General features: G+C 42.7%; 1 protein-coding gene across 7 annotated transcripts in view; it reads right to left on the bottom strand.

The window, feature by feature from the left end:
* The window catches only part of NPL (N-acetylneuraminate pyruvate lyase), a 35,605-nt gene extending 11,643 nt beyond the window's left edge, over positions 1-23,962 (bottom strand). The window contains exons 1-6 of one of the 7 annotated variants that reach the window (XM_081224628.1): positions 23,907-23,962; positions 19,607-19,681; positions 11,644-11,717; positions 10,426-10,513; positions 7,006-7,063; positions 1,415-1,490 (exon numbers count right to left, since the gene is read on the bottom strand). In XM_081224628.1, coding sequence (XP_081080754.1) covers positions 1,415-1,490; positions 7,006-7,063; positions 10,426-10,513; positions 11,644-11,717; positions 19,607-19,674 — 364 coding nt within the window. In that variant the 5' untranslated portion in view covers positions 19,675-19,681; positions 23,907-23,962. Of the gene's footprint in view, positions 1-1,414; positions 1,491-7,005; positions 7,064-10,425; positions 10,514-11,643; positions 11,718-19,606; positions 19,765-21,120; positions 21,411-21,605; positions 21,781-22,538; positions 23,060-23,689; positions 23,808-23,906 lie in introns of those variants that run through there. The other 6 variants (XM_081224631.1, XM_081224627.1, XM_081224629.1 and 3 more) reach the window with 6 other exon arrangements.
* Between the last annotated feature and the right edge of the window lie 737 nt (positions 23,963-24,699).

The following is a 24,699-nucleotide window of genomic DNA, read 5'->3' as shown; positions in this document are numbered from 1 at the left end:
TCTTACCATCTCTGAGACTGCTACTGCAATGTCTTTGCAATTCACTTTATTCAAAGTTTTATTTTCCTCTCTGTAGAAAGGCCAAAATAAGAGGATCAGTTTCCTACCATACTAAAGAACTATTAAAAAACGGGTGCAAATCTTCCCACGTATTAAGAGAAGCTCATGAAATACTCTTACAAAAATCAGAAGCCCATCAGGCAGAATCCTTTTCCTCTTACCCAGAAGGGTAAGTGTGGTCAGTGAACAGCAAAGACTTTGCATTAAGATCAGAATAAAGTTGTAACAGTAAATCCTACAACAAAAAGATAAACAACATTTGCTCAAAATGAGAAGTCATAAAGGTAGTGGCACATCTCAACCAGAGTTTGGTACCTTTCCCTTTTGGAGAGAAATTCAGATATATCAGAAGACAGTTCACTCTGGTTTACTGAGGAATTGGGATTTTCTACATCATCCAATTTGAGCTTCAGCAGCAACATTACTACAGATGATAAATAAATCCAGCAGAATTGCTTACATCTGGATGCCACTGAATAGTGGGAGAGAAGCTTATGAACACATTTGAATACTGTGATAATAAATATTTGACAAAATTATTGTGTATTATTTGTTATTTTTCATTTGTCTTATGCAAAACGTATTTATGCAAAATTTTTAAAAACCATCTGAAAAAAACTTTAAAAATGTTCATTCTAAATTTCCCAAATAGCAGTATTTAAATTATTTACCAATATTAATGACTATTTTACTGATAACAGGTAATATTTCATGATGATTTTGACCTGTTATACATTTAGCTATGGATTTATTTAATCATGCATGTGAATAACATCTTGTCTGTTTTTAATCCTTTTAAAATTTGTACTGCATTTTTGCTAATCAAAAGGATTAAAAAGACACAGTATACCTGGAAACCACAAATAGTTTCCATAGAGAGAACAATGATTTGATATTTTGGAAGACACTGGATATTTCTGTGAAATCTCTTTTCAAATTCATCACTTACTCAAATTTGAATAGTACATGTAGTCTCAAAATGCCCATTACTTATATTCCTCTTTTGTTGAGAAAAATGGTCTCATGCTTTGCCATGTGACTCTGACACTCTATGCAACTGATTGGCCAAAAGTGGACACCTGACCCAAACACAGGCACCTGTAGGTTGACCCAGGGCTTGGTGGATGACCTACTCAGATTACTTGACAAAAGAGCTGAAGTCCTTTAATGGAGTCTTTTCGTCTCTTTTATGGGTCCAGGGAGGCTGAATATTCCGGAGAACTACTGTACCATTGCAACTTCATGCCTCCAGTCCATAAGACTTTACTTTCATGAGTTAAATACAACCATTTGGAATGAAGGCATAAAGAAGTGGACCATGTACAGCACTGTGCGTTTTGACCTATCTACCTACCTTTGTTCCATGGCTTGAGAAAGAAAGGTGCAATGACAGCGATGCCATCGGCTCCTATTTTTGCTGCATGTTGGGCCTTTAAAAGAAGAAAGAAGACCATTGGTCCCAATTCTGATGTGTGTGAATGTGGGGTTTTCTCCACCTTAAAAGGCAATTCTCAAACACCAGCTGGGTTTCCTACAATTCAACTCAACTCTGACACTATCTATCTGGAGATACAGGTTAAGGGCTCAGTCCTACAAGACTAGCTCCCTACCCCCATTTCAAATGCCAGGTTATCACCTGTGCTCCTGACCTATGGGCTATAAATTAGAGGTTCCAACAACCCCCTCCTTGGGTCAATTAATGTGTTGGGGAGGCTCACAGAACTCAGGGAAACATTTTACATACGAGATCACTGGCTTTTTATAAAAGGATATGACTCAGGAACAGCGAGATAGAAGAGATGCATAGGGCAAGGCATGGGGAAAGGGCACAACACTTCCATGTCTTCTCTCAGTGCGAGTGCACCACCCTCCCCGAATCTCCACACGTTCACAAAACTGGAAGCTCTTTGAAATCTGTCCTTTGCCGTTTTCATGGAGGCTTTACTACCTAGGCATGATTGATTATATCACTGGCCATTGGGGATTGGTTCACATAGGGTTGATTATATCAACCCTAACTGAAAGTTCCAACCCCCTAATTTTCATGCCTGATACTCTTGGCAACCAGCCCCCATCCTTAGGTGCTTTCTAAAGGTCACCTCATAACAAGAGACACCTTTATTGTTCTCATCTCCGGGAATTCCAAGGGTTTTGGAGCTCTGTGCCAGAAATGGGACAAAGACCAAATATCTATTTCTTGTTATAGATCACAATTTCACAACCATCCTGGAGTAAACGATTTGTTATATTCACCTACAGCTTAGATGCTAGAGGTTAACAACAAACTCTTCAAATTTGCCAACTGATGTACCACTAGAGAGTGGAAAATTACCACATTTAATGATAAATGTCATGACCAGGAAAATCCCAGGTTGCAAAGTAGAGACCCCTGGTGGAGGTGAGCTGTGTATTTAATCTTATTCTTCTGCAGACTTTGTCAGTACAAAAAAAAACTTGCTAAGGAGACATGAGCAGTTCATTTTGATAAACTATAACTGTTAATTATAGAGAAACTTGCAGATGTCATTTCTCTTCTAGTTTTCAGCCCACTGGATGATACTGTCTTTCCTCTCCAAAGATATAATAATCATATTTTAAAATGTATATTACAGATTGGAAATGCAGTTGAGAAAGGCTGAGAAGAAAAAGATTATACATATCACAGAAGATACATTGCACTATTCTTCTGATATTTACTCACATTCCTTCAGAAAAAATGAACATTTCCTCCCACTGGGCCCTCATAATATTTTTTATCTATTTCAAGTAGAGTACTTAAACCTAACACATTGTGAGGTAGTTGTGTATCTACTGGTCTCCAACTAGAGTGACTTCCCTGAGGGCAGAGGGCAGATCTTATTGACTCTTGTGTTCAGGTCAGTCGTGGTGCTGAGCACATAGCAGGACTCAGTAGATGCTGTTGATTGCTTTGAAACATGCCCCACTACCTAAAAGGGAAAAACGGCTTTCCTCTGAGACTTAAGCTAGTGATATCTATATCTAATAGAGGTGATTAACTTTCTGCAGAAGTAAAGTAGGAGAGTCAAAAAGAGATTGGGATATAGTCCAAAGAACAATCAAGACATTGGATAGGATTTTATTGACACAGGATTGGAATGTGATATATTTGAATCATTTATTTAGCACCTTGTTTAGGACAAGAGTAGTAGGGTAACCTTAGCTGAAAGGAAGGAAAAGAAACCACTTCAGAGACAGTTGATGGCAGTGCTCATTCAAGCATCATCCAATGGAGAGTTATGTCTAAGCAGATGCCAATATTACTGTCTCCTTGGCAAGATTATCCCACAGCAGGGGTTTATCCCTTTAGCAGGGGATTATCTCTATACTAAGAATATCTTTATACTATTCTAGTGTTGAACCCCATGGTTGACACTGTCTGTCATGGCATGACACGACAATATTTTAAAACTCACATTACGCATAGAAGAAAGCAATTGAAAAGAGAAGGAAAAAAAAAGATTCCCTCCATTACACTACCACAGTTGAAAGATCTACTGTTAAGAACAAATCAAGTGTAAAAAGGATAAATCAAGTTTCCAAGTTCTGATTCTAGGCTTACTAAGCAATCACGTCTTCCCTAGTGGCTTGCCTAAGAGTGTTGAATTGCGGTTTTGCAAGTATACAGTATACATTCCATTTCTAAATTCAATTAATAGGAAACAGAATCAAACAAAACCCACAAGAAGATGTTGGGGTTAGATCAAGTCACTGCGCTCTTTGGAATTAGAATATCTAAATTCTGAGGACATGGTTATGTGGACAAAGAATGTCCCTGCCATTTCAGTAAACAGAGGATGCTTCGGCCAAACAGCCATCAGCCACTGCAGGCACCAGGTCGGTGCGACCTAAGGGGAACTCAGGATGGAGAAAAACATGCATATCAAAGGAATGGTTTCAATAAGCCCGATCTCTTGCACCTTCCCATACAAGAAAAAACTAAAATCATTAACTTGAGATGCGTGTTTTTGTAATTAGCAATAATCTTTTGATGTTCAACTACATTTTTTTTTTCAGCCAAAAACTCCTATACATCCAGGCTCCTCCCTTACCTCTTTAGAACAGTCCCTCAGAGCTTGCTGAGTGGCTGTATCCCAGGCTTAAGTCCTCAGTAAGTCTGCTGAATAAAACATAATTCTCAACTTTTAGGTTGTACATTTTTTTTCAGTCAACAGTCCAAGCTACAACATCTTTGTGCTTTCTTTTCTTACTTGATTCACAAAGACCTCAAAACCATCAAATGGTTTACTTTTCTGCTAGCAACTTTAACTCCTTCCTCCCTCGCCACAACATCACTCCACCTAACCTGCTCATCTCTAAATCCAGAGCAATCCAGTCTTTGCGTTCCTGTTCCTATGTTCTGGTTGAAGAGTGTACCCAGGAGAAAATCTCCACACCTGTGTGGAGTGGTGGTATGACAAATTTATGACTTACAACTTTGGTTGGTTTTTAGCACCACTGGGGCAATCCTTTCAAAAAAATTAATTACTTTTAAATTTATTTTTCAAAATTGTGACCAAGAAAAACACAACACTGGGATTTCCCTGGTGGCCTAGTGGTTAGGATTCCGGGCTTTCACTGCCGTGGCCTGGGTTCAGCCCCTGGTCGGGGAACTGAGATCCCGCAAGCCACACGGTGCGGCCAAAAAATAAAAATAAAAAAAAATTCACCATCTTAGCCATTTTTAAGTGTACAGTTCACTGCTGTTAAGTATATTCACATTGTTGTGAAACAGAACTCTAGAACTTTTTCATCTTGCAGATCTGAAAGTTTTGGAAGGAGCTGTCAGCAGGAACTCCATTTTATACTTTAGGGCTCCATCCTGTTCAACTGTGAACTGTGCTGACCCTGCTGACTTAAAAAAAAAAAAAAAAAAAAAAAAGAAGAAGCTCTCTGTTGAGAAAGGCATCCTGCGGAACTGTGCAGAAGTGTGCCTTTACTGATAACAAGTGAAACACACTTGATGAGTCAATAAATTGTAACAGGAAAAAAAAAATACATACCTTCCAGTCACAACTCTTCACAAAAAACTTTTGGAAACTAAGTGTGCTTCTCTGTTTTCCTTTAAAAACTCCTGCCTTTTGTTTCCCAGAGGGGACACTGTTCTGGTGGTTGCTGGAATCTGTGCTCCCTGAATTGTAATTCTAAGACTCCAAATAACCATAAATTTGTTTTCTATGTCTGTGAGTCTGTTTCTGCTTTGTAAATAAGTTCATCTGTATCATTTTTTTTAGATTCCACATATAAGTGATATCATATGGTAGTTGTCTTTCTCTGCCTGACTTACTTCACTTAGTATGATATTCTCTAGGTCCATCCATGCTGAATTAACAGATACACACTACTTTATATAAAATAAACAACAAAGACTTACTATATAGCACAGAGAACTATATTCAATATCTTATAATAACCTATAATGGAAAAGAATCTGAAAACGAATATATTTATATATATATATATATATATATATATATATATATATCTGATCCTGCAAAAGAGAAAACACTGTTGCATCACTTGAAGTTTATAGTAACACGAAGGGCTGCACTATTGTGGTTTATGCTGGTTTTAATAGTTAGCTAATATCTAATTTCAATCTTGGCGACTTCCCTGGTGGCGCAGTGGTTAAGAATCCGCCTGCCAATGCAGGGGACATGGCTTTGATCCCTTGTCTGGGAAGATCCCACACGCCGTGGAGCAGCTAAGCCCATGTGCCACAACTCCTGAGCCTGCGCTGTAGAGTCCACAAGCACAACTAGCCTGTGCACCGCAACGAAAAGTAGCCCCCGCTCGCCACAACTAGAGAAAAGCCCACGAAGCAATGAAGACCCAACACAGCCAAAAAAAAAAAAAAATCCTCAATCTCACTAAATTCTACAGTGGCTTACTAAAAATTAATCTAATCAGGGATTTAAAAAAATGTCCAGGGAATAAAATTTAAGGTTCAACCAAGCAATAGAATTTTGAAGGCAATAACTGCTTAATCTATATATCTATATATCTGTATCTATATACATATATATAAATATAAAACTGAATCACTGCTGTACACCAGAAACTAACACAACACTGTACATCAACTATACTTCAATTTTTAAAAAAAGACCCCTAATAAATGCATTTCTTTGTTTTACAGTCTGCTTCTTTTTCTCAGATGACCAACTCTATACCCCTTAAACAACTCTTCTTTCCCACTCCCCCTAGTCCCTAGTGGGACTAACTCTAATTCTGTTTTTATGAATTTGACTACTTTAGATACCTCATAGTATAAGAATAATAATATAGTATTTGTCTTTTAGTGACTGGCTTACTTCACTTAACATAATGTTCTCAAGGAGGTTCACCCCTATTGTAGCATGTGACAAGACGGATGTGCTTCCTTTTTAAGGCTGAATAACATTCCATTGTATGTATATACCACCTTTTCTTTATCCATTCATCTGTCCATGGGTATTTGGGTTGCTTCGACCTCATGAACATTGCTGCTATAAACATGGGTGAGGATAATCTTTTTCTGTTTAAGTTTTCTCTTCCATTCTCCAGGCAGCAATTCTCAGTTTTTACCACTTCTCATTTCTGAACCCCATTTCCATCTCCTTTATGCCCAGCAGATGGCCTTGCCTTTTACTTCCTAGAGAAAACTTAGGTTGGCTCAGGTTCTGTTCCTTACCCGCAAACTAGGTAGCTCTATACCCATCCTTACTTTGCCCAAAAGAAGGGGTGCCTCTGTCTCCTATTCAACGCTCTGCTACAGCAGTTATCACCTTGGGCTACTCTCTTTATGGCTCTGTGTCGGCTTCCCTGCAGTCCTACACCTTATACTCTCCAGCATCTAATATTTAGCAAAAATGATATTGATTTTAATTCCAGCATAAAGATGGAGGCCCCTCAAGTGGTCTGTCCCAGATGGACCCACATACATACCAGTTCTTGTGACTCCTTCAAGCTCAGTGCTCCCACATGAATTACTATCTGATCCAATCTGCAAAAGAGAAAACACTGTTGCATCACTTGAAGTTTATAGTAACATGGAAGAGCTGTGCTACCTTGGTTTGTGCTGGTTTTAGCAATTAGCTAATACCTGACTAATCTCAATCTCAAGACTACTGAATTCTACAGTGGTATACTTAAAATTAATCTAATCAGGGATTTTAAAAAAATGTCCAGGGAATAAAATTTAAGGTTCAACTAAGCAATAGGATTTTTTTAACATATTTATTGGAGTATAATTGCTTTACAATGTTGTGTTAGTTTCTGCTATATATAAGCAATAGGATTTTGAAAGCAATAACTGATTAATCAATACTCAAGTACCATATTTTGACTATGCATTGTTAGAGATGCTGCATTTGATGGTGACAATGTGCATGGAAATAGGTGTAAAAGCTGAGATATTTTTGGTTGGAGATAAAAATAAAGAGGTTCCTCAAAGAGTACAACCAGGAACCAGCCATTCGAGAAAGGAATTCACTGTGAAAAGTTTTTTCCTATCTTGTATGTCCTCAGAATTTGGCCATGAGTGAGGTTTTCTCTGAGACCTCAGTGTTCATCTTTGGAGGTGCTCCATGAGGCCCCGTGGGAAGAGGCCACACTTAGACTGGTCTTCTGAGGGTAGGATCAATAAAACTCAGCTGTGAATGCAGTCATGCTGGCGAGTCTTCCAGGGACTCGGAGTGACACACATGCTGCCCTCATGGGATGGAGACACCACATCCCTGTTAATGCCCAAGCATTGAGTCCTCCTGTGATTCTTGACTTGTTCTGTCTTCGGTAAAATGGGACCTAGCTGGGAAGTGCTATGATCAGGTCTGCATTTGTTAAGGATAACAGAAGACTTCTGAAAGGAGAAAAGATGGCTGGCTGGTCTGCTTTACCCTCACCAGCAGCTTTATTGCATGACCTCCTTAAACCTTTCTCTACCCTTATCTCCTGGCTTAGGTTAAAACAATCATGCATTCCCTCCTCCTCTCCACCCAGCTGCTGGGTCTGTGGCTTTAGCACAAACTTGTGATTTCCCAATTCAGGAGGACGAGGCTCCCAAAAGCCTTCTGGTCCCCATGACTTACTTCCCTTTCTAAGTCACTGCAGTGGCTGCTCCAAATCTTGACTCTTCTCCTCAAGCTCTAAATTCCACCCAAACCCTTGTTCTTGGTGGATGTCCTCACTCCCAAGACACTAAAGATAAAGATTCTTCCACACACAGACTCCCTCCCTTCTCCTCCTCCTCACCTCTGCGTTTAGCTGTGTTACCGTCTATGCGTTCCTCCTAGCTTCTTAGCTGTCTCCTAAAGCTACTCTGCTTACATTTGGGTTTATTTCAAGCCCCCGTGGAGACCTGCCATCAAAGTCATCAGTTCTCCACTCTCTTTAATCTCTTCTCCAATGGCACTGTCCTTTCAGCGTGGAAACGTGCTCATTACTTCCCTGCTTTAAAAGAAAAAAAATGACCCTTCTTTTAATCTTGCTTCCTCTGCTTTAATCCATGATTCCTTCTCTCCTTCTCCTCAGCAGCAAATTTTTTTGTGTGAGAATAAGCTACCCTCACTGGTTCCCCTGCCATGTGTCTGCAGCATTCTAACCTCACTGGAGCTGCTTCTGTGACAATGACCCGACTGGCTCTGCTCTCTCTGAGGTTAGCTGGTCATTTCCTGCTTTCTCAATCCTACTGACTCTCACAGCATCTAATAATTATTATAACAAATGTTATAATGAACACAGCATCCACTGCAAATAGTTACAGTGAATTCTTATATAATACTTAGTACTATATGTGTGGCACTGCCTGAATCCTCACCAGCGCCTCATAAGATAGGTACTATTAGTATTCCAGTTTTACAGACAAATCACAGGGCATTTAAGAGCTGCCTGAGTTCACAGAGTTACTTTGAGGCAGACTCAGGACCCAACTCAGGCAGTCTGGCTCTGCAGGCCCTGCTCTTAATCTCCACGCTCCCCCGATGCTCTCTGAAGCACCCTTCCTTCCACCACAGGATCTGCTCTTCACCTCCCTCTGACCCTTCTGAGGGTTTTCTGTCTGCGCCCACTTCACTATCCCTCCCGATTCTGGTGCTTTTCTTTTTCTTTTTCCTTTTTTTTTTTTTTTTGCGGTACGCGGGCCTCTCACTGTTGTGGCCTCTCCCGTTGCGGAGCACAGGCTCCGGACGCGCAGGCTCAGCGGCCATGGCTCACGGGCCCAGCCGCTCCGCGGCATGTGGGATCTTCCCGGACCGGGGCACGAATCCGTGTCCCCTGCATCGGCAGGCGGACTCCCAACCACTGCGCCACCAGGGAAGCCCTTCTGGTGCTTTTCTTGATGTTTACCCTTATCCTTCTTCTTTCCTCACTCTTGTCTGTGGTCTTTAAACTTTTGGGGCCCAGAATCTGACTGAAAATGCGCTGAAAACTGAAGATCACCAGAAAGTGCATACGTGGACACACATTCACATTTGACATATAATTTCAGAGTATCCAAGTTGCTCTAAAGCCATTTAAGGGTCCCCAAAGTGGGCAGGGGCTTTGCACTGACAACCTCTGCTCCAGGCTCACTTGAGACTTACCTCCAATCTTTGCCTCCACCTAAGGCACCGTCAGTCACCCTTCTCTGATCCCTGTTTACACTATTTAACAGAAGGATCAGTGCTAGTTTTCATGGTCTGACATCTCCATTGGATGATAAGCAACCTGAGGGCAGAGATCCTGTTTTATATCTCCAGTGCCAGCACAGTGCATAACACACAATGCATAACAGTGCAGAACAGGCCACAAATCAAGCCTGGTTAATTGCCATGCTTATTGAATTGATGCTGTCCTATTTGTTTCACCGTGGCACAAATTGAGTGTTATAACCAAATACATTAACTCATTGAAGTTTAGAGGATGCAGAAAGCTCCCTAAGACTACAAGAGGAAGCACCACAGAAAGCACGCTGAGTCACATGCAGAGAGAACTGTAAGGAAGCAACAGGCTGATATAACCACCAGGACCCACACTGAGAAGGGAAGGAGTATGAGCTGCTCAGCGAAAGGGCTAGGAGCTCAGCAGCCAGTCACCAGGGCCCTGCTCCACACCCCTTCAGGCCAAGGACAGGGAACCGGAGGGACTGGCCTGGTAGATAAAACAAGAGGCAGTTTCCAGTTTCCCGATGGGATCTCTGAGAGCCGGGTGTGTCTGGCTGCCCTTCCACATGGAAAGGAAGGGCCCTCCTCTGCCTCAGCTCCTCTTCCCACAAGCTGACCTCAGGCCTAATTTTTGGTCGGAGAGCAGGGAGTCTGTGTCATCTGGGATATAGCTGTGGTCTACGCAGCTCTTGCAGATGCATGTGTTTATCTTGATGGAGCCACTCACTTGTTCCTCCCTTCTGTCACCCACTCCTCCGCGACCCGGCAGCGCTCTGAGATGCTCAGGGACAGGCCTTCTCCTGTCGTGCCATTCACTGTTCCAAACAGAGAGTCAGTCAGTGGGACCAACCGATACCTTTTGTTCTTCCAGCACCAACGCTGGCAGTGCAGGGGCAGAAATCCCTGCTCAAGAGGAAGGGACACGGAGAAACACCAGAGGACGGAATCTGGGTGGGTGGGGTGATGCCATGTTTCCATTTCCACCTCAGACTCAGCCTTTTTTCCATCCTCACCTTGTCAAAAGGAGTGGGAAGGTTAAGTATGACTTGTAATTTACAAATATCATTGGTTTCAGGGATAGAGAGTATTTTAAATGGAGACAGGTAACTGCCCATGTTTCAGGCAAATCTCCGAGCACGCCAGGCAGTTCTATATTTGGGCTTCAATGGCAGGAAAACCAACACCATTCAGTACTGGGATGTCAAGGTGGTCATAGGTGGCAGTTACTTATGAAGACAATGGTGTGTACTACAGATCTAAAACGACCTCTATAGACCTGGGTCCCTGGACTCTTTAATCAATAGAAATTGATAAGAGGCCAGATGAGAATTCAGGCAAGGCTTTACTGAGGCCCCTGCTGCAGCATGAGGGAGGGAGAACAAGAAAGAGGTGTCCTTGCTCGCTCCCCAAGGTGGCGAGCTGGTTCCTTAAAAGGTGTAACGACAGGGGCAGGTCTGTGGGTTGGGCAGGAGGCGTAGCTTAGGTGGTCTACCCACCCCCTCGGTGCTGCTGAGTGCAGGGATCGTGCGCGGTACCCTGCATGCTCCCAGTACCTTAGAAGAGGCAGTTGGCTTGTGGCCTTTTTGAATCTTATTGTTCATAACTGCCCCCACTGCTCATGTGTGTAGTGATTTTTACTCCCTAATAGTTTCTTTTAGTCTGTTGCTCTCAGAGATGTTTGTCCAGGTGTAAGCACTCCGGTAAAGGGTCCCAGGTCCCAGCCTATCTCAGGTACACTACCAAATTATACAATCTCTTGATCATCTTTTAGGTCCAAAATTGATGAGACTAAAAATCCACAAATTTTACATGGCTTAGCCAGGCTCAACCATAACCTGTGACACAATAACACTGTGACCTCCTAGCTAGTAATCTGGTGACAGCTACTTCCTAAGGACTGAGCTAGAGATATGTAGAGAGACATATATCTCTAAAGATGACTTACCAAAGATATTCTTCACTCCCTGTTCTTCTACAAGATAATCCACATACCGACCAATGACTGAGAAGTTGATTTCTCTGAAAAACATAAAGAAAAAAAATTAGAAAAAGAATGTGTATTTATTCTTTTCTAGATTATTCATCCCCACAATTATAAACTGCTCTCTCTTGTTAATAGTTATTCAAATCCATCTAACCAGTCTGAAATTCTTAGCCTGCTCTGAATAATGCTTGGGCTTTTTTCTTCCCTTGAGTCTGGTGGTTTCTCTACTCCGCCATATGTGCCTCACTTATGTGAGAAAAGCACTATTAGTTATCCACAAAGGTTTTATGTTGAAACTTCATCACAAGTAATACTTAAAAAGTAGTTACTAATCTTTTGCCCTTTGGGGGTGGAGTGATGGTTGGGGGCATGGTTAAACGAGAACTTAACATTTTCCATGTGGCGAGAAGCCATCATTTCTTAGGCTTACAAAGTAAGAAAATTCAAACTTAGTAATTTAAGAGTTTTAGCACTTAATATCTGTCACAATAAATGAAGGCTTAAAGCCATTTATATGTGTTAGTGTTAAACTGAAGAGGGATAATAGTTGAAAAGGAACTTTGTCATCCCTTTGCCTTTCAAAGTGTTATCTGCGGAACAGCAGTATCAGCAACTGGGGGAATTTGTTGGGAATGAAGAGTGCCAGGCTGCACACAGTTCTCCTGGTCAGAATTTGCACTGTAACAAGATATCCACGTGATCTGCATGCACTGTGCCGTTTGAAGAGTCCTGACCTTGCAAAAACCTGATGCTTAAAATCATACTGAGTTTAAAAATCTAGAAACTGACTCACAGACAGAGCAGATAAAGTGACCTGTTCGCAATCAAAATACAGGTGGGGGGACTTCCCTGGTGACGCTGTGGTTAAGAATCCGCCTGCCAATGCAGGGGACACAGGTTCGAGCCCTGGTCCAGGAAGATCCCACGTGCCGCGAAGCCACTAAGTCCGTGTGCCGCAACTACTGAGCCTGCGCTCTAGAGCCCGCGAGCCACAACGACTGAAGCCCGCGTGCCTAGAGCCCGTGCTCTACAAGAGAAGCCACCGCAATGAGAAGCCCACGCACTGCAACGAAGAGCAGCCCCCGCTCGCCGCAACTAGAGAAAGCCCGTGCGCAGCAATGAAGACTCAATGCAGCCAAAAATAAATAAATTTTTTTAAAAATTTATAAAAAAAATACAGGTGGGGAGGATGGAGGATGGGGAAGGAAAATACAAAGGAAAATGGTGGGGCAAGTGTGTGTTAAATGTTGCAGAATGCATGGTTGCCAAGAACACTCAGTACTAGTTGGCTAGTACTTTTGCATTTTAGTCAGCGGGGCCAGAGAATCCTAATGTAATTTTAACCTTAATAACATTCTTTTCATCTTAACTTACTGTATTCCTTAAAAAACAAAATGGAACCAAAATATCTGATGCATATAGAAAACAAAGACATCAAAGTGTATATGTCAAAGGGAATAGGAACAACAGAGATAAAAACAAAGAATGGATAGGCAACCACTGCCCACAACACTCAAAAGACAACTAGTCCAAGCTGCCACTTGGGAAAAGGTAGGTTTTAATGTAGTTAAAAGGCCTGCAAGGGGCTTCCTTGGTGGCGCAGTGGTTGAGAGTCCGCCTGCTGATGCAGGGGACGCAGGTTCGTGCCCCGTTCCGGGAAGATCCCACATGCCGCGGAGCGGCTGGGCCCGTGAGCCATGGCCGCTGAGCCTGCGCGTCCGGAGCCTGTGCTCCGCAACGGGAGAGGCCACAACAGTGAGAGGCCCGCGTACCGCCCAAAAAAAAAAAAAAAGGCCTGCAAGGGGAACAAACTCTCTCCATAATGGCTCATGCCTGAAATATCATAACACTGCCCCTCCCTGTCCCACTTGCTCAAATGCCAAATCTTTGCTTATCAGTCTCACTGAGCAAGACTCCAAGACGGGGGAGTTAGCTGCCTAGACAATCCATCTCAGGACCTTCCTTTAGGTCAGCTTGAGCTGCTCAACTTCTTGAAATCTCTCTGCCTCAGATATTTCTGACCACTTGGAACCACACCTTCACACCACACTAGCCCCTTGCTGCTTCCATCCGCTCTTCCCCACTTGGGACAAGCCCTGACATGCAGGAACAATTAGCTGGGGCTTTGTTTGTGTGACACTAACTTTGGTTTTGACCAGTGATGTCCATCTACTCATGCAAGTAACTTCCCAATCACAGATTGGAAACTGGAAATAAAGCCTCTGGGCAATAGCTTGTGTTGGAGTCACAGATTCAAACACAGTGGCTCCTGCACACTTTCATTGAAGTCTTGACACCTCCCCAGTCCCACCCTGGCCACATACTCAGACACTGAGAGCAGGCCTGGCCTCTTCAGCAAGGAGGAGCCTGCAGAGCTCCAGATGATTGAGGCCTGGTAGGCACTGTACTCACTTTGATGTGCTTTCTTTTGGTTTAATCTAATGTTTTCTTATTTGGAAAGGGAAGCTAGAGAGATTGTTTCCATTTCCAGAAGTCCTTAAGGAAGAAATTTAGTCTTTTAGGGTGCATGTGTGTATCCCCAAAGTGGACTCTAAACTCAGCAAGGACCCCCACTACCAAGTGGCCCTCTATCGGCCAGTCCAGCACAAGTGCTCAGCACTGCACCTGGCTTCAATTAAAGGCTCAATCATTATTGCTGTTATTATTCCTCAGTGACAAATTCCTCACACCCTCAGCAAAGTTCATATCTCTGTTATCATGAACAACACTTTGTAAATTGTTTATGCCCACCCTCCAGTCTGGAGCAAGAACTTCCTGAAGGCAAGAACTGTGCCTTTTATACCTTACAATCTCTCATCTGCACCTGGCACAGCACAGACACTCAACAAAGGCTAGTGAAGGAGCCGTGATGCAGGAATTTACAATGATGATGAAACACCCATAATCTCTGCTTTAAAAGCAGGTTATCTCCTCACTTGCAGGATGTGTTTACATTTCACTACCATATTAACGGAGCAAAGAAAATAGCATATATAAATAACTAAAATATTGAGAAAAATACAACAAAGGCTGTGATTGGTTAGAAAGTACAGAGGTTTCAGCAGGGGACTGATAATTCCACTTAGGGAGGCTGGGAAGGAGATTTCAAGGACAAAGTGGATTTGGAATAAATAGGGTGAAATCCTATGATCCTCTTTCCCTCTGACTGTATTGAGAGCTGCTATTTGTCTGGCCCTACTCTGGTGTCCTCCTTCTAGAGAGCTGGCCACACCCTCAGGCAGATCTAGGCCAGCACGTGAACCCTCCAGCTCCTTCTCCTTCCTCAGAGAACTCCACGCTATTTTAAGGCATCAGTGTAGCAGTGCTTTTGTCTACACTCACCCCCTCTCCCCCACTCCTTTAGGCCTTTGCTGATGACAGCTATGATAATTCCACTCAGGTTAGGGGTGCTAATGGGTGATACATCATCTATTCCTTCAAGAAAGCAGTTTGCTTTTTCTTATAAAATGTCCCTAGCCTATAGGAGTGACACTAATGGTGGAATTCTGGGGCAGTGGCAGAGCCCCCCACAATGTCCTTGGACTTATGGCCTTTTGGAACTACCAAATCTCCTTAGAGAGATCAGAGGTTGAAAAGGGATGGCTCCTAAATGTGTTTTGTTTGACTTTCACAACGGTAACATTTCTTTTCATGTTAAAAAAAAAAAACCTTTGTTTGAAAAGCCAGACAAGGGAAATGCAAATCAAAACCACAATGAGATATCGCCTCACACCTGTCAGAATGGCTATCATCAATAAGAACACAAATGTTGGCAAGGATATGGAGAAAAATCCAGTGTACCCTTGTACACTGTTGGTGGGAATGTAAATTTGTGCATCCACTATGGAAAACAGTATGGGGGTTTCTCAAAAAAACTAAAAATAGAACTACCATATGACCTAGCAATTCCACTCCTGGGTATATACCTGAAAAAGACAAAAGCTAATTTGAAAACATACATGCCCCGCAATGTTCATAGCAGCATTATTTACAATTGCCAAGATACGGAAGCAACCTGTGTCCATTAACAGATGAATGGATAAAGAAGATGTGGTATATATACAATGGAATACCACTCAGCCATAAAAAAGAACGAAATGTTGCCATTTGCAGCAACACAGATGGACTTGGAGGGCATTACGCTAAGTGAAATAAGTCAGGCAGAGAAAGACAAATATTGTATGATAGCACTTACATGTGGAATCTAAAATATATAACAAACTAGTGAATATAACCAAAAAAAAAAAAGAATACTCGCAGATACAGAAAACAAACTAGTGGTTACCGGTTGGAAGAGGGAAGGGGAGAGGGGCAATTTAGGGTTAGGGGGTTAAGAGGTACAAACTATTAGGTATAAAATAAGCTATAAGGATACATTGTACAACAAGGGGAATATAGCCAATATTTTATAGTAACTATAAATGGAGTATACCCTTTAAAAACGGAATCACAGAAGATTGTGAAGATTCCCATGGTGAAGTCAAGGGCATTTGAGGGAGAAAACACAACTTTTTTCTAGACATTTTGGCCAATCCGAAATGGACTTTCTGTTCTAACGACTGTGAATGTACTCAAAGGAAAGTGATTTCTTGAAACAACTAAGGAAAGCAAAAGTCTTTCACTCTAGTGTAGAAAAAGATGTGAGTTGGGATGGGTAGAGATAGACCTTCCTTTCCAGCTATGTGTTAGTCTTTAGGATCTTGGTTTCATCAACTGCAAAAATAGAGATAACAGCTCTCTCTCACTGAGTTGCTGTCAAGATTTAAGTGGAATATGTCCATTGAAATGCCCAGCATGAAGACTGACACAGTCTTTAGCCAGTCAGTATTAGCTTCCTTTCCTCATGAAATAACAAAATTATTCACTCATGAAATAACCAAATTTACCACAAACTGTGCTAGATGCTGAAGATACAAAGATAAATAAGATACGTGCTCAGTCCCCGTGTATGGTCTGGTACCCAATAAATATCTGCATAAGATTAAGCAGCTCATAGCCTGTTGGGAGAGACAGGCATGTAACAAACAGTTATTGTAACAACTATCATAAATAATTGTGATGTAATGTGAAAAGGTAGGCACAGGATACTATGGGACCACAGAGGAAGGACTCTATAATGCTTTCTATGGAAAATGGGGAAGAATCACCAGAGGATGGTTTTGATGGATGAATAGATGTATTCAATTGGAGCAGAGAATGGAGAGGGTGACGGTAGAAAAAGGCAGAGGAAACAATGTGTAAAGGCACAGAGGGAAGAAAGGGGATGAGGTGTTTGGGGAAATAGAAACGTAGCAGGAAAGGTAGACTGTAAAGGACTTCCTATGTCAGCCCAGGCTCCTGGGCTTTAACCTTCAGACCAGTTCATCCCAGACTTTTATGTGCTAAAGAATCATCCAGGGACACCGTTAAAATGCAGGTTCTGGTTCAGTGGTATGTAGCAGTGCCTGAGTTTCTGCATTTCTAGCCAAGTTCCTACGTGATGCTGGAGCTAATGGTCCATGGTCTGTACGAGTAGCAAGGCTTGGACAAAAGGGAATTCAGATTCTTAAAGTGTAAATCTAACAAATGATTAGATTTATTTATGAGGACTGGACTATAGTGCGGAGGATAGATTGGAGTTGCAGGTACTCAGGCACTCTTACTTAATGGAGATCACCACAATATCCCTAATAATATTTAACATCAGAGGACTTCAGACTCTTAGCATTTCAATGGGCCTTAGAGATAATGTGGTTGAACTCTGTCTCTTCATAAAATATGAGAGAAATTTACAAGGTGACAAGAGCTCCCCAGGGTCAGACAGCTAGTGGTATCAAAGCTGGGGGTCAAGAACCCAGATACTCTAAAATCTGTTTAACCATGTTTTTGCTGACAACTTCCCCACTCTAGGACATCAACTTATATTCAGAGTTGAATCATTAGAATTATGAAGAAAAAATGTTCGGCCATTCTGAATTACGGAGGCCATGGTTTACTCTAAGAGCCAGGTTAGGAAAACTCCTATGATGGCTGGTCACCAGGCAGAATTTCCAGGTGTTAGATTCCATGTGGCTCTTCTTTCTGTCCTGTCTCTTAGAAACATGTCAGAAATGCAGATTCCCTTGTGGGCAAGTGGGTTAATGGCCACCTGCTATTGGTGGGTGCTCCAAACCTGCTTCATACCTATTAGGAATGTTTGGATGGAGCAGAAAGATGGAGAGAAAGGGAAACTAACAAAACTTACATGTCTACTATGTGCCATGTACTGACACACATTTTGATTTAATTTAAATTCTTACAAGGCCCTTATTAAAAAATGCATTTTTATTTTTATTTCACACCTTAGGAAAGTGAGGGTCCTAGAAGAGAAAAGAATTCATGAAGAAAGAGGAAATTGTGTAATAGAGGCAACAGGGCCAGAGGTATTTGGGAAACAGAGAAGGATCCAGAAAAGCAGAGTCATTTTAGTTATATCTAATATGCGTGGGTCCTGGTGTCCCAGGAAAATGGCAGGATAGAGGAAGCACAGTGACACTCCGCAGGTCCCAGATGAACAAACAAGACTTAGAAGAAGCCACTTCTAGGCTAAGAGGGGTCTGATTAAAACGGTTAAAGTAGCATCAACCAGATGTAGTGTTTTGAGCTTGCAAACAGGATCTTACTCCATAACAGGAAGTAAATCCTGTCTGCTCAATCACATGCCTTCTGTTTTATCTGCCCAATAAGTGGCTGACACATTGAGGAGGAGCTGACTTTAGTCTTTCTTAGGGCTTGTGGAAATGGAGAAGCAACAGAAAAAAAAAATTGCTATTAACCATTGAATAATTTACATGCCATCTCAGCAAGAATTTTATTTAGACCGAGTAAAGATGTGATTTTTCAAGAATCTTAGAAGCCAGAAGTCTTGAACTCCAGTGATCTCAGGGAAAACTGTGATATGGTCAACTTTGAATGAGAATGGTAAAAGTCATAAGAAATTTCATTTACTTTAAAGGGGTAGGGTTAAGGTTTACAAAATTCAGTAACAGAAGACCAAAAATGTAAAAGCCTTACTTAGATACCTTAAACACCTCATCTTCCGTTTACTTCTTATGCCACAATAGCAATTCAAACTTATTGACCTAAGCACATATTGACCCCGTGCTAAACACTATTATATGGATTATCTCATTTTAATACTCATAACTCCATGATGTAGGTAAGACTACATTTAAGTTTTATAGAGGAAGAAAGGAGAAGCTTAAAGAAGCCAGAATTCTGTTTTGGCAAGCTGACTCCTCTAACAGGTTAAAACACTTAGATCCAGATAGTGGATGAATCCCCAACTTATTAATGGCCATGTCCAGGGGGGAAGTTATATATTGCTCATGGACGCCCGGGGCACATGACCACTAACTGCTAGTACCAGCAAAGGGACCGCCATAATATTCACTGGAAAATGCTTGCTTGGGTAACAATTTCTCAGCAATCATCTGTTGTTACCTCCCTCTTGCAAGCTCCCAAACATTTAACCAATGTTGAAATGTGACTGTAAGACATGCCTAAGGGGGCCGTCTGGCAGCTACCTTCCCCACTTTCCTCACGGTAGGACATTTTCATCACGTCCACGGACAGTCTAGAGACAGGATCTAGAGGCCAGAACTTGATATCAAATCCTGTTAAAATGAGATTCTCCTCACCCAACTCCACTGGCCTTATTTGGAAAGGTCAGGGCTCTGCTGAAATGCAAGAATTTGCTCTGTGGGGCTACAGACACTGGGAGGAAGGCAAGCTGCCATTATCTTACCTCGTCTCCTGCACTGTTTGTGATACAGAGACCTCTTCTCTGACTTGGGGTCAGAGACAGTGCAGGGGCAGAAGCTGCAGAGTCTAATCGACCGCTGCTATAGAGACCTTCTGACCACTGGGGTGGAGGGAGATCCCTTTAGTCCCAAACCATAGTTACCCATGCTCAGTCATTGGCGTGATGGTCGCAGCAACAAGACCTTGAAGTTTCTTCTTCGGGGAGGCCATTGAGCTGCTGAAAAAGTCCGGAAAACATACAGCGTAATTGCTCTCCTTCTTCTAGGAATGTCAATTAATGATAAAACTCCGGGGCAAAGTCTGTTCCCACAAAGTTTAGAACTGTGAAAAATGCTTACAAGTATACAAACACACAGAGCAAATGAGAAGAATGTAAAATGTGACAGCTTCATTTTATAGAGGAGGAAACTATATTTTAAAGGCAGGAGATTTGGAGACAAGAAGAGAGCAATGTTCTGGGAAAATACCATTGGAAAGGCCTCCTGTTTTATCTATATGGATGACTGAGGCAATCTGAAACCTCAGAGAGCAGGGGTGAATAACAGCAGAAGAAAGAATATGAACCTAACTCAGCGAGGTCAAATATATAAAAAACTACCGATTGCTCAAGTTGATATATGGTCAGGAGAAAAGAGACATTCTTATCTTTCTATATCTTCATACTGTTAAGCAAGAATCTCCCCTAAAATCAGTACTTAAGTCTTAAGGCTTCAGTGTGATCTACAAGACTGTCTTCAGATTTACCTAACTATCCTTTCATATGCTGGTTTTGACCAGTTTTTCCGTTTTCCTAGCTCTAGTAAATCGCATCACAAACATTTATTCACCTCTCCCCCACTAGACCAAGCTCCCCCAGGACAGGAAACAGATTTCATTTGCCTTTGTTTTCTCTGCACTGAGTGCTTTGCTGGCAATCTCGTGCACCATTAAAAAGTGATGAATATATGGGTGATTGAATGAGGTGTTCAGATTGTAGCTTGATGATGACTTCCACAGATGGGGAGATCGCTTCTGAGGGTGAACCTGGCAACACTCATTTGAGGCAAAAGCATCCCTCACCAGCTGGCAGAGAGTGTACCTGCCCACAACCAGCGTAAAAAATGCCAAGAAGTTGCCCAAAACAGGCAATGAGAGGCAACAGAGCATCCTGGTTAATAGCCTGCATTCCATAGGTAGACTGCCTGGTTCAACCTACACCTCTGCCACTTAACTAGTTATAGAAGAATTGTTATTTTTTGAGCTGTAGGACATGAAAATTCGAAGCCACAAATGCAAAGTCTAACAATTGAAGAAGAAAATAAAATATAATCAGACAGTATTTGGTGACAATTGTACAAAAGATGTTTGGCTTAGAGAAAATACAAGAGGGTATATTATAGTTCTGAGGTCACTGGCACATTTAAAAACACAAATGCCCACTAGCAACTTACATCTTACCCACATAATGTAATAATTATGAACGATCTCACTTTGTTTGCTCTTTATAACTGTTAATCTCATCTCCCCAAATAGGAGTATAAACTTCCAGAGTACAGAGATCATTCCTTCTACTTTTTCTGTATCTCTCAAGAGTCCTGGCTCAGGTGAGCCCTTGAAGCTAGAAACAGAGCAGAACAAGGACAAAAACATGAAAGGGTACAGTGTGGCAAAACTTACTGCTTTTGTGAAAGGCCAACGATGATACCTCCCCTTATAAGCAGATACATCCCTGGTGAGGCTTGCTCCTGAAATGAAGCCTAAATCCTCAAGTAGCTTTGTACTGAAGGGCAATAAAGGGGAACCTTAACAGATATATAGGATACTAGGGTTTCTTTGACTTTTCCTAGTTTGAAGATGAGACTAACTCCTGTTGGAAGTTTTGGAAGAGAAAGGTAATCACCTGGCCCATGGGGAAAATGCAAAGCCCATAACACAGGCCCAGTCTACCCCAGAGGAAGGTCTGAGCATCAAATGAGGTTGATGTTGTGCCCGCTGCACATCTTCACTTGGCCTTCCAGCATGCATCTCAACTCGAGAGCCCAAAGCGAACCTGCCACCTGGTCTTCTAAACAATTTCTTCCTTTGCTCCTTACAGTAGAGGGGTTAGAGCACCAGCTCTGGAGTCAGACTTCCTGGGCCTATATCCTGGCTCCATCACTTACCAGCTGGGTGACTTTAGGACTGTTATTTAACCTCTCTGTGCTTCAGTTTCCCCTTCTGTAAATGGGGATAACAAGCATCATATTTCACAGGGTTGTTGAGAGAAATAAATTACTTAATTCTTGTAGAGTGATTAACAGCAGTGCCAGGCACATAGTAAGTACAGGTTCAGTCTCCTCCATGAAGTCTTGTCTGCTGACCATAGGACATTAGCAAGTAGCATTCCTTTATCAGCACACTATTTCCTGTCATCTCAGCTCCACTGGTACCCCCCTCCCCAACCCTGGCTACTCTTTTCTATTCAGAGTCTAAGTCATTTCAGTTCTGTTATCTTCTTTCTCTGCAATCCTTCTCTCCCGCCTTACTGCCCCTCTCCTAACTTACCCTTTGTTACCTCTTATCTAGACCAATGGGCACAACTCCATGTCCAAGGGGCCCGTAGGGACTCAAGAAGGTTCAAGTGATAAGAGCCCAGAGAGCTAGGTTCCACACTAAAAGTCTCCTAAATTGAAAAGTACTAGGCTGTACACCCTAGATTTCCATATTCATGTGCTTTTGGGTGCATTTATTTCATATTTAGAGCAGTTACAAGGATATTCTTAGGATGGTCAACAGCTTGGACTGGCAGATAGATAGATAGATAGAGATATCCATATACCTCAAATTAAGTGCACTTAAATACAGTTTGATTGGTTAAAGATATGGGGCCTGGGAATCACTGTCCTAATCCCAACTCTCTTCTTCAAAATAGGCTGCCAGAGTAACCTCCCAGTAGCTCAGACATTTCTGATCTTGCTTTTGCCCTGCCGGAAAAAGGCCAATTAACTTATTCCTGGCTTCCACAGGACAAATACCAAATTCCATGGTCTGGGTCTCTGTACAGATGTCTTCACACCTGAAGTGCACTAGCCCAGTTGGTCCCCACTGCTACCTACCTTGTGCTGGCTTGTCCAGCTCTCCCACCCGGAATGGCAACATCTCCCACTTCAGCTCCTTCAGTACAACCAACTTTCAGAACTCACTTTAAAAACTAGAGAACATTCTCTGATGCCCTAAATGAAAATAACTTCTTACTCTTCAGAATTCCCTCAAACATTTGCTTTTCATTAAAAACTTTACATCAGAGATATTAGCAAAGTAGTTTTGGCTCGTCTAGAGTGTAAGCCATCAGGGGGCAAGCAACAGCTTCAAAAATCTGTCTTTGCACAGAGCAATACACTAAGTAAACGAGCAAAGACTGCTGGCTTTGTAAACTGTGAAACTGCTACAGGAAGAGATGGGTTAAAAAATCACAACCATAACTGAGAATGATCCAGATTTTGTAAATTCGAGTTTTAAATAAAAACTGGGTAACGTTATGCTTTCAAATTCTTCACAGTTTGTATCAAAAACAAATAGAGGGCTTCCCTGGTGGCGCAGTGGTTGAGAGTCCGCCTGCCTATGCAGGGGAGACGGGTTCGTGCCCCGGTCGGGGAAGATCCCACATGCCGCGGAGCGGCTGAGCCCGTGGGCCATGGCCGCTGAGCCTGCGCGTCCGGAGCCTGTGCTCCGCAACGGGAGAGGCCACAGCAGTGAGAGGCCCGCGTACCGCAAAAACCAACCAAACAAACAAACACAAATAGAATGTTCTCCAGCCTAAGGCTTAATGTAAATTTAGAATGTTACTACTGAAACACTTGGGCAGGGCCTATTACTCTCGAAATCTTACACCTTTATCCACAGACAAGAACCCTTAGTGCAAAGAATTCAGATTGCCTAAGTCAAATTCTCTTAAAAGGGAAAAGTTTTTTTTTAAAAATCTCTGGGGAAGGTGGAAGAGGAGGATGCAGCTCTGGGCATGAGGAATCACTCGAGAGAGAGAAATATTAATACTTGGAAAGGAAGAAACAAATAGAGAACCTAAACAAACAAACAAAAATGCAGAAATACAATTTCCCATCAAATGAAGGGACTGTATCACACTTAATCACTAAACTCTCTTCCCCCGAGTGGGTGCCTCTGATCATTTTGAAAAAAGGGTCCTTAGGGCCCGGCTCTGTAGTCTGGACAGAATCCAGGGCAGTGGGTCCCTCCACCCCGTCCGTACAGACACTCGCCCGGGCCGGGAAGGTGTCGCATTCACACTTCCTCAGGCTCCATTTCCCAGCTCCCCTGCCTGGCCCTTTGCGTCCGGCCGTCAGCGCCTCGCCCGCCGCCGAGTCCAGTGCCCCGGCCCTCTACCCCCGTTCCCTGACTGTCAGTCAGTCTCCACCCGTCCGTCCGTCCGTCCATCCGTCAGTCCACGCCTGCGCGCCCGCGCTCACCCACACGCCGCCGGCCCACCTCCACCGCTCCGCGCCGCGCTCCCAAGCGCGCTCTTTATCGCCGGGGCCGCGCACCACGTGCCCACCCCGCCCCGGGGCCTTTGAGCTGTAGCGCCGCCCCGCGCCGCCCCGCGCCCAAAGCGTTAGGGAAAGGTGGAGTTCCTTCTTTCTGCGGGGCGGGGGGCTCGAACGCCGGGGCCTTGAATGAACATGGGCGCGCAGTCCCACCAGCTTCCTGACAGTTGCGAGCATCTGAACTTGCACTTGGGTGCCCGCAGCGCGTGCTCACCCGCGGCTCGGCTCTGCTGCAGCCCCCCTTCTGCTAGGCCTTTCCTAGCACTTCCGCGTCCTGGGCTCCTTTCCGTATTAACTTTTCTTCTGTCCAGGGCCCTGCAACAATAGGTATTTTGTGGTCCACTTGCAGGAACGTCAAGAGTTTATTTTCTAATATCAAGTTCTGTGTTAATCAGAAACACAGCCATAAACAAGTCCTCAGCTTTCTCTTGCTGATGTGAATTAACCTCAATTTTCCATAAAAGACAATGGCTGATGCTTGTTTCATTTAGAGAAAAATGAATTTCTCCAAGTGCTTTCTGGTTTGCAAAGTGCTTTTATATCCATTAGGATAATTCTTTCATTGCACACAACACCAGAAATTAATTCATTAATGAATTCATAAAACAGTTCTGTGTGGTGGGTACTATTTTTTTCAATTCATATTTTACAGATGAGGAAGCTTTCTCCCATTTTACAGATCAGAAACCGATGTTTAGAGAGTTAAGTGATTTGCCAA

Source organism: Mesoplodon bidens (assembly GCF_964165515.1).
Source record: "Mesoplodon bidens genome assembly, chromosome: 2".
Taxonomy (NCBI): domain Eukaryota; kingdom Metazoa; phylum Chordata; class Mammalia; order Artiodactyla; family Ziphiidae; genus Mesoplodon; species Mesoplodon bidens.
The sequence above is the reverse complement of the archived record's forward strand: the minus strand, read 5'-3'. Positions and strand labels throughout refer to the sequence as shown.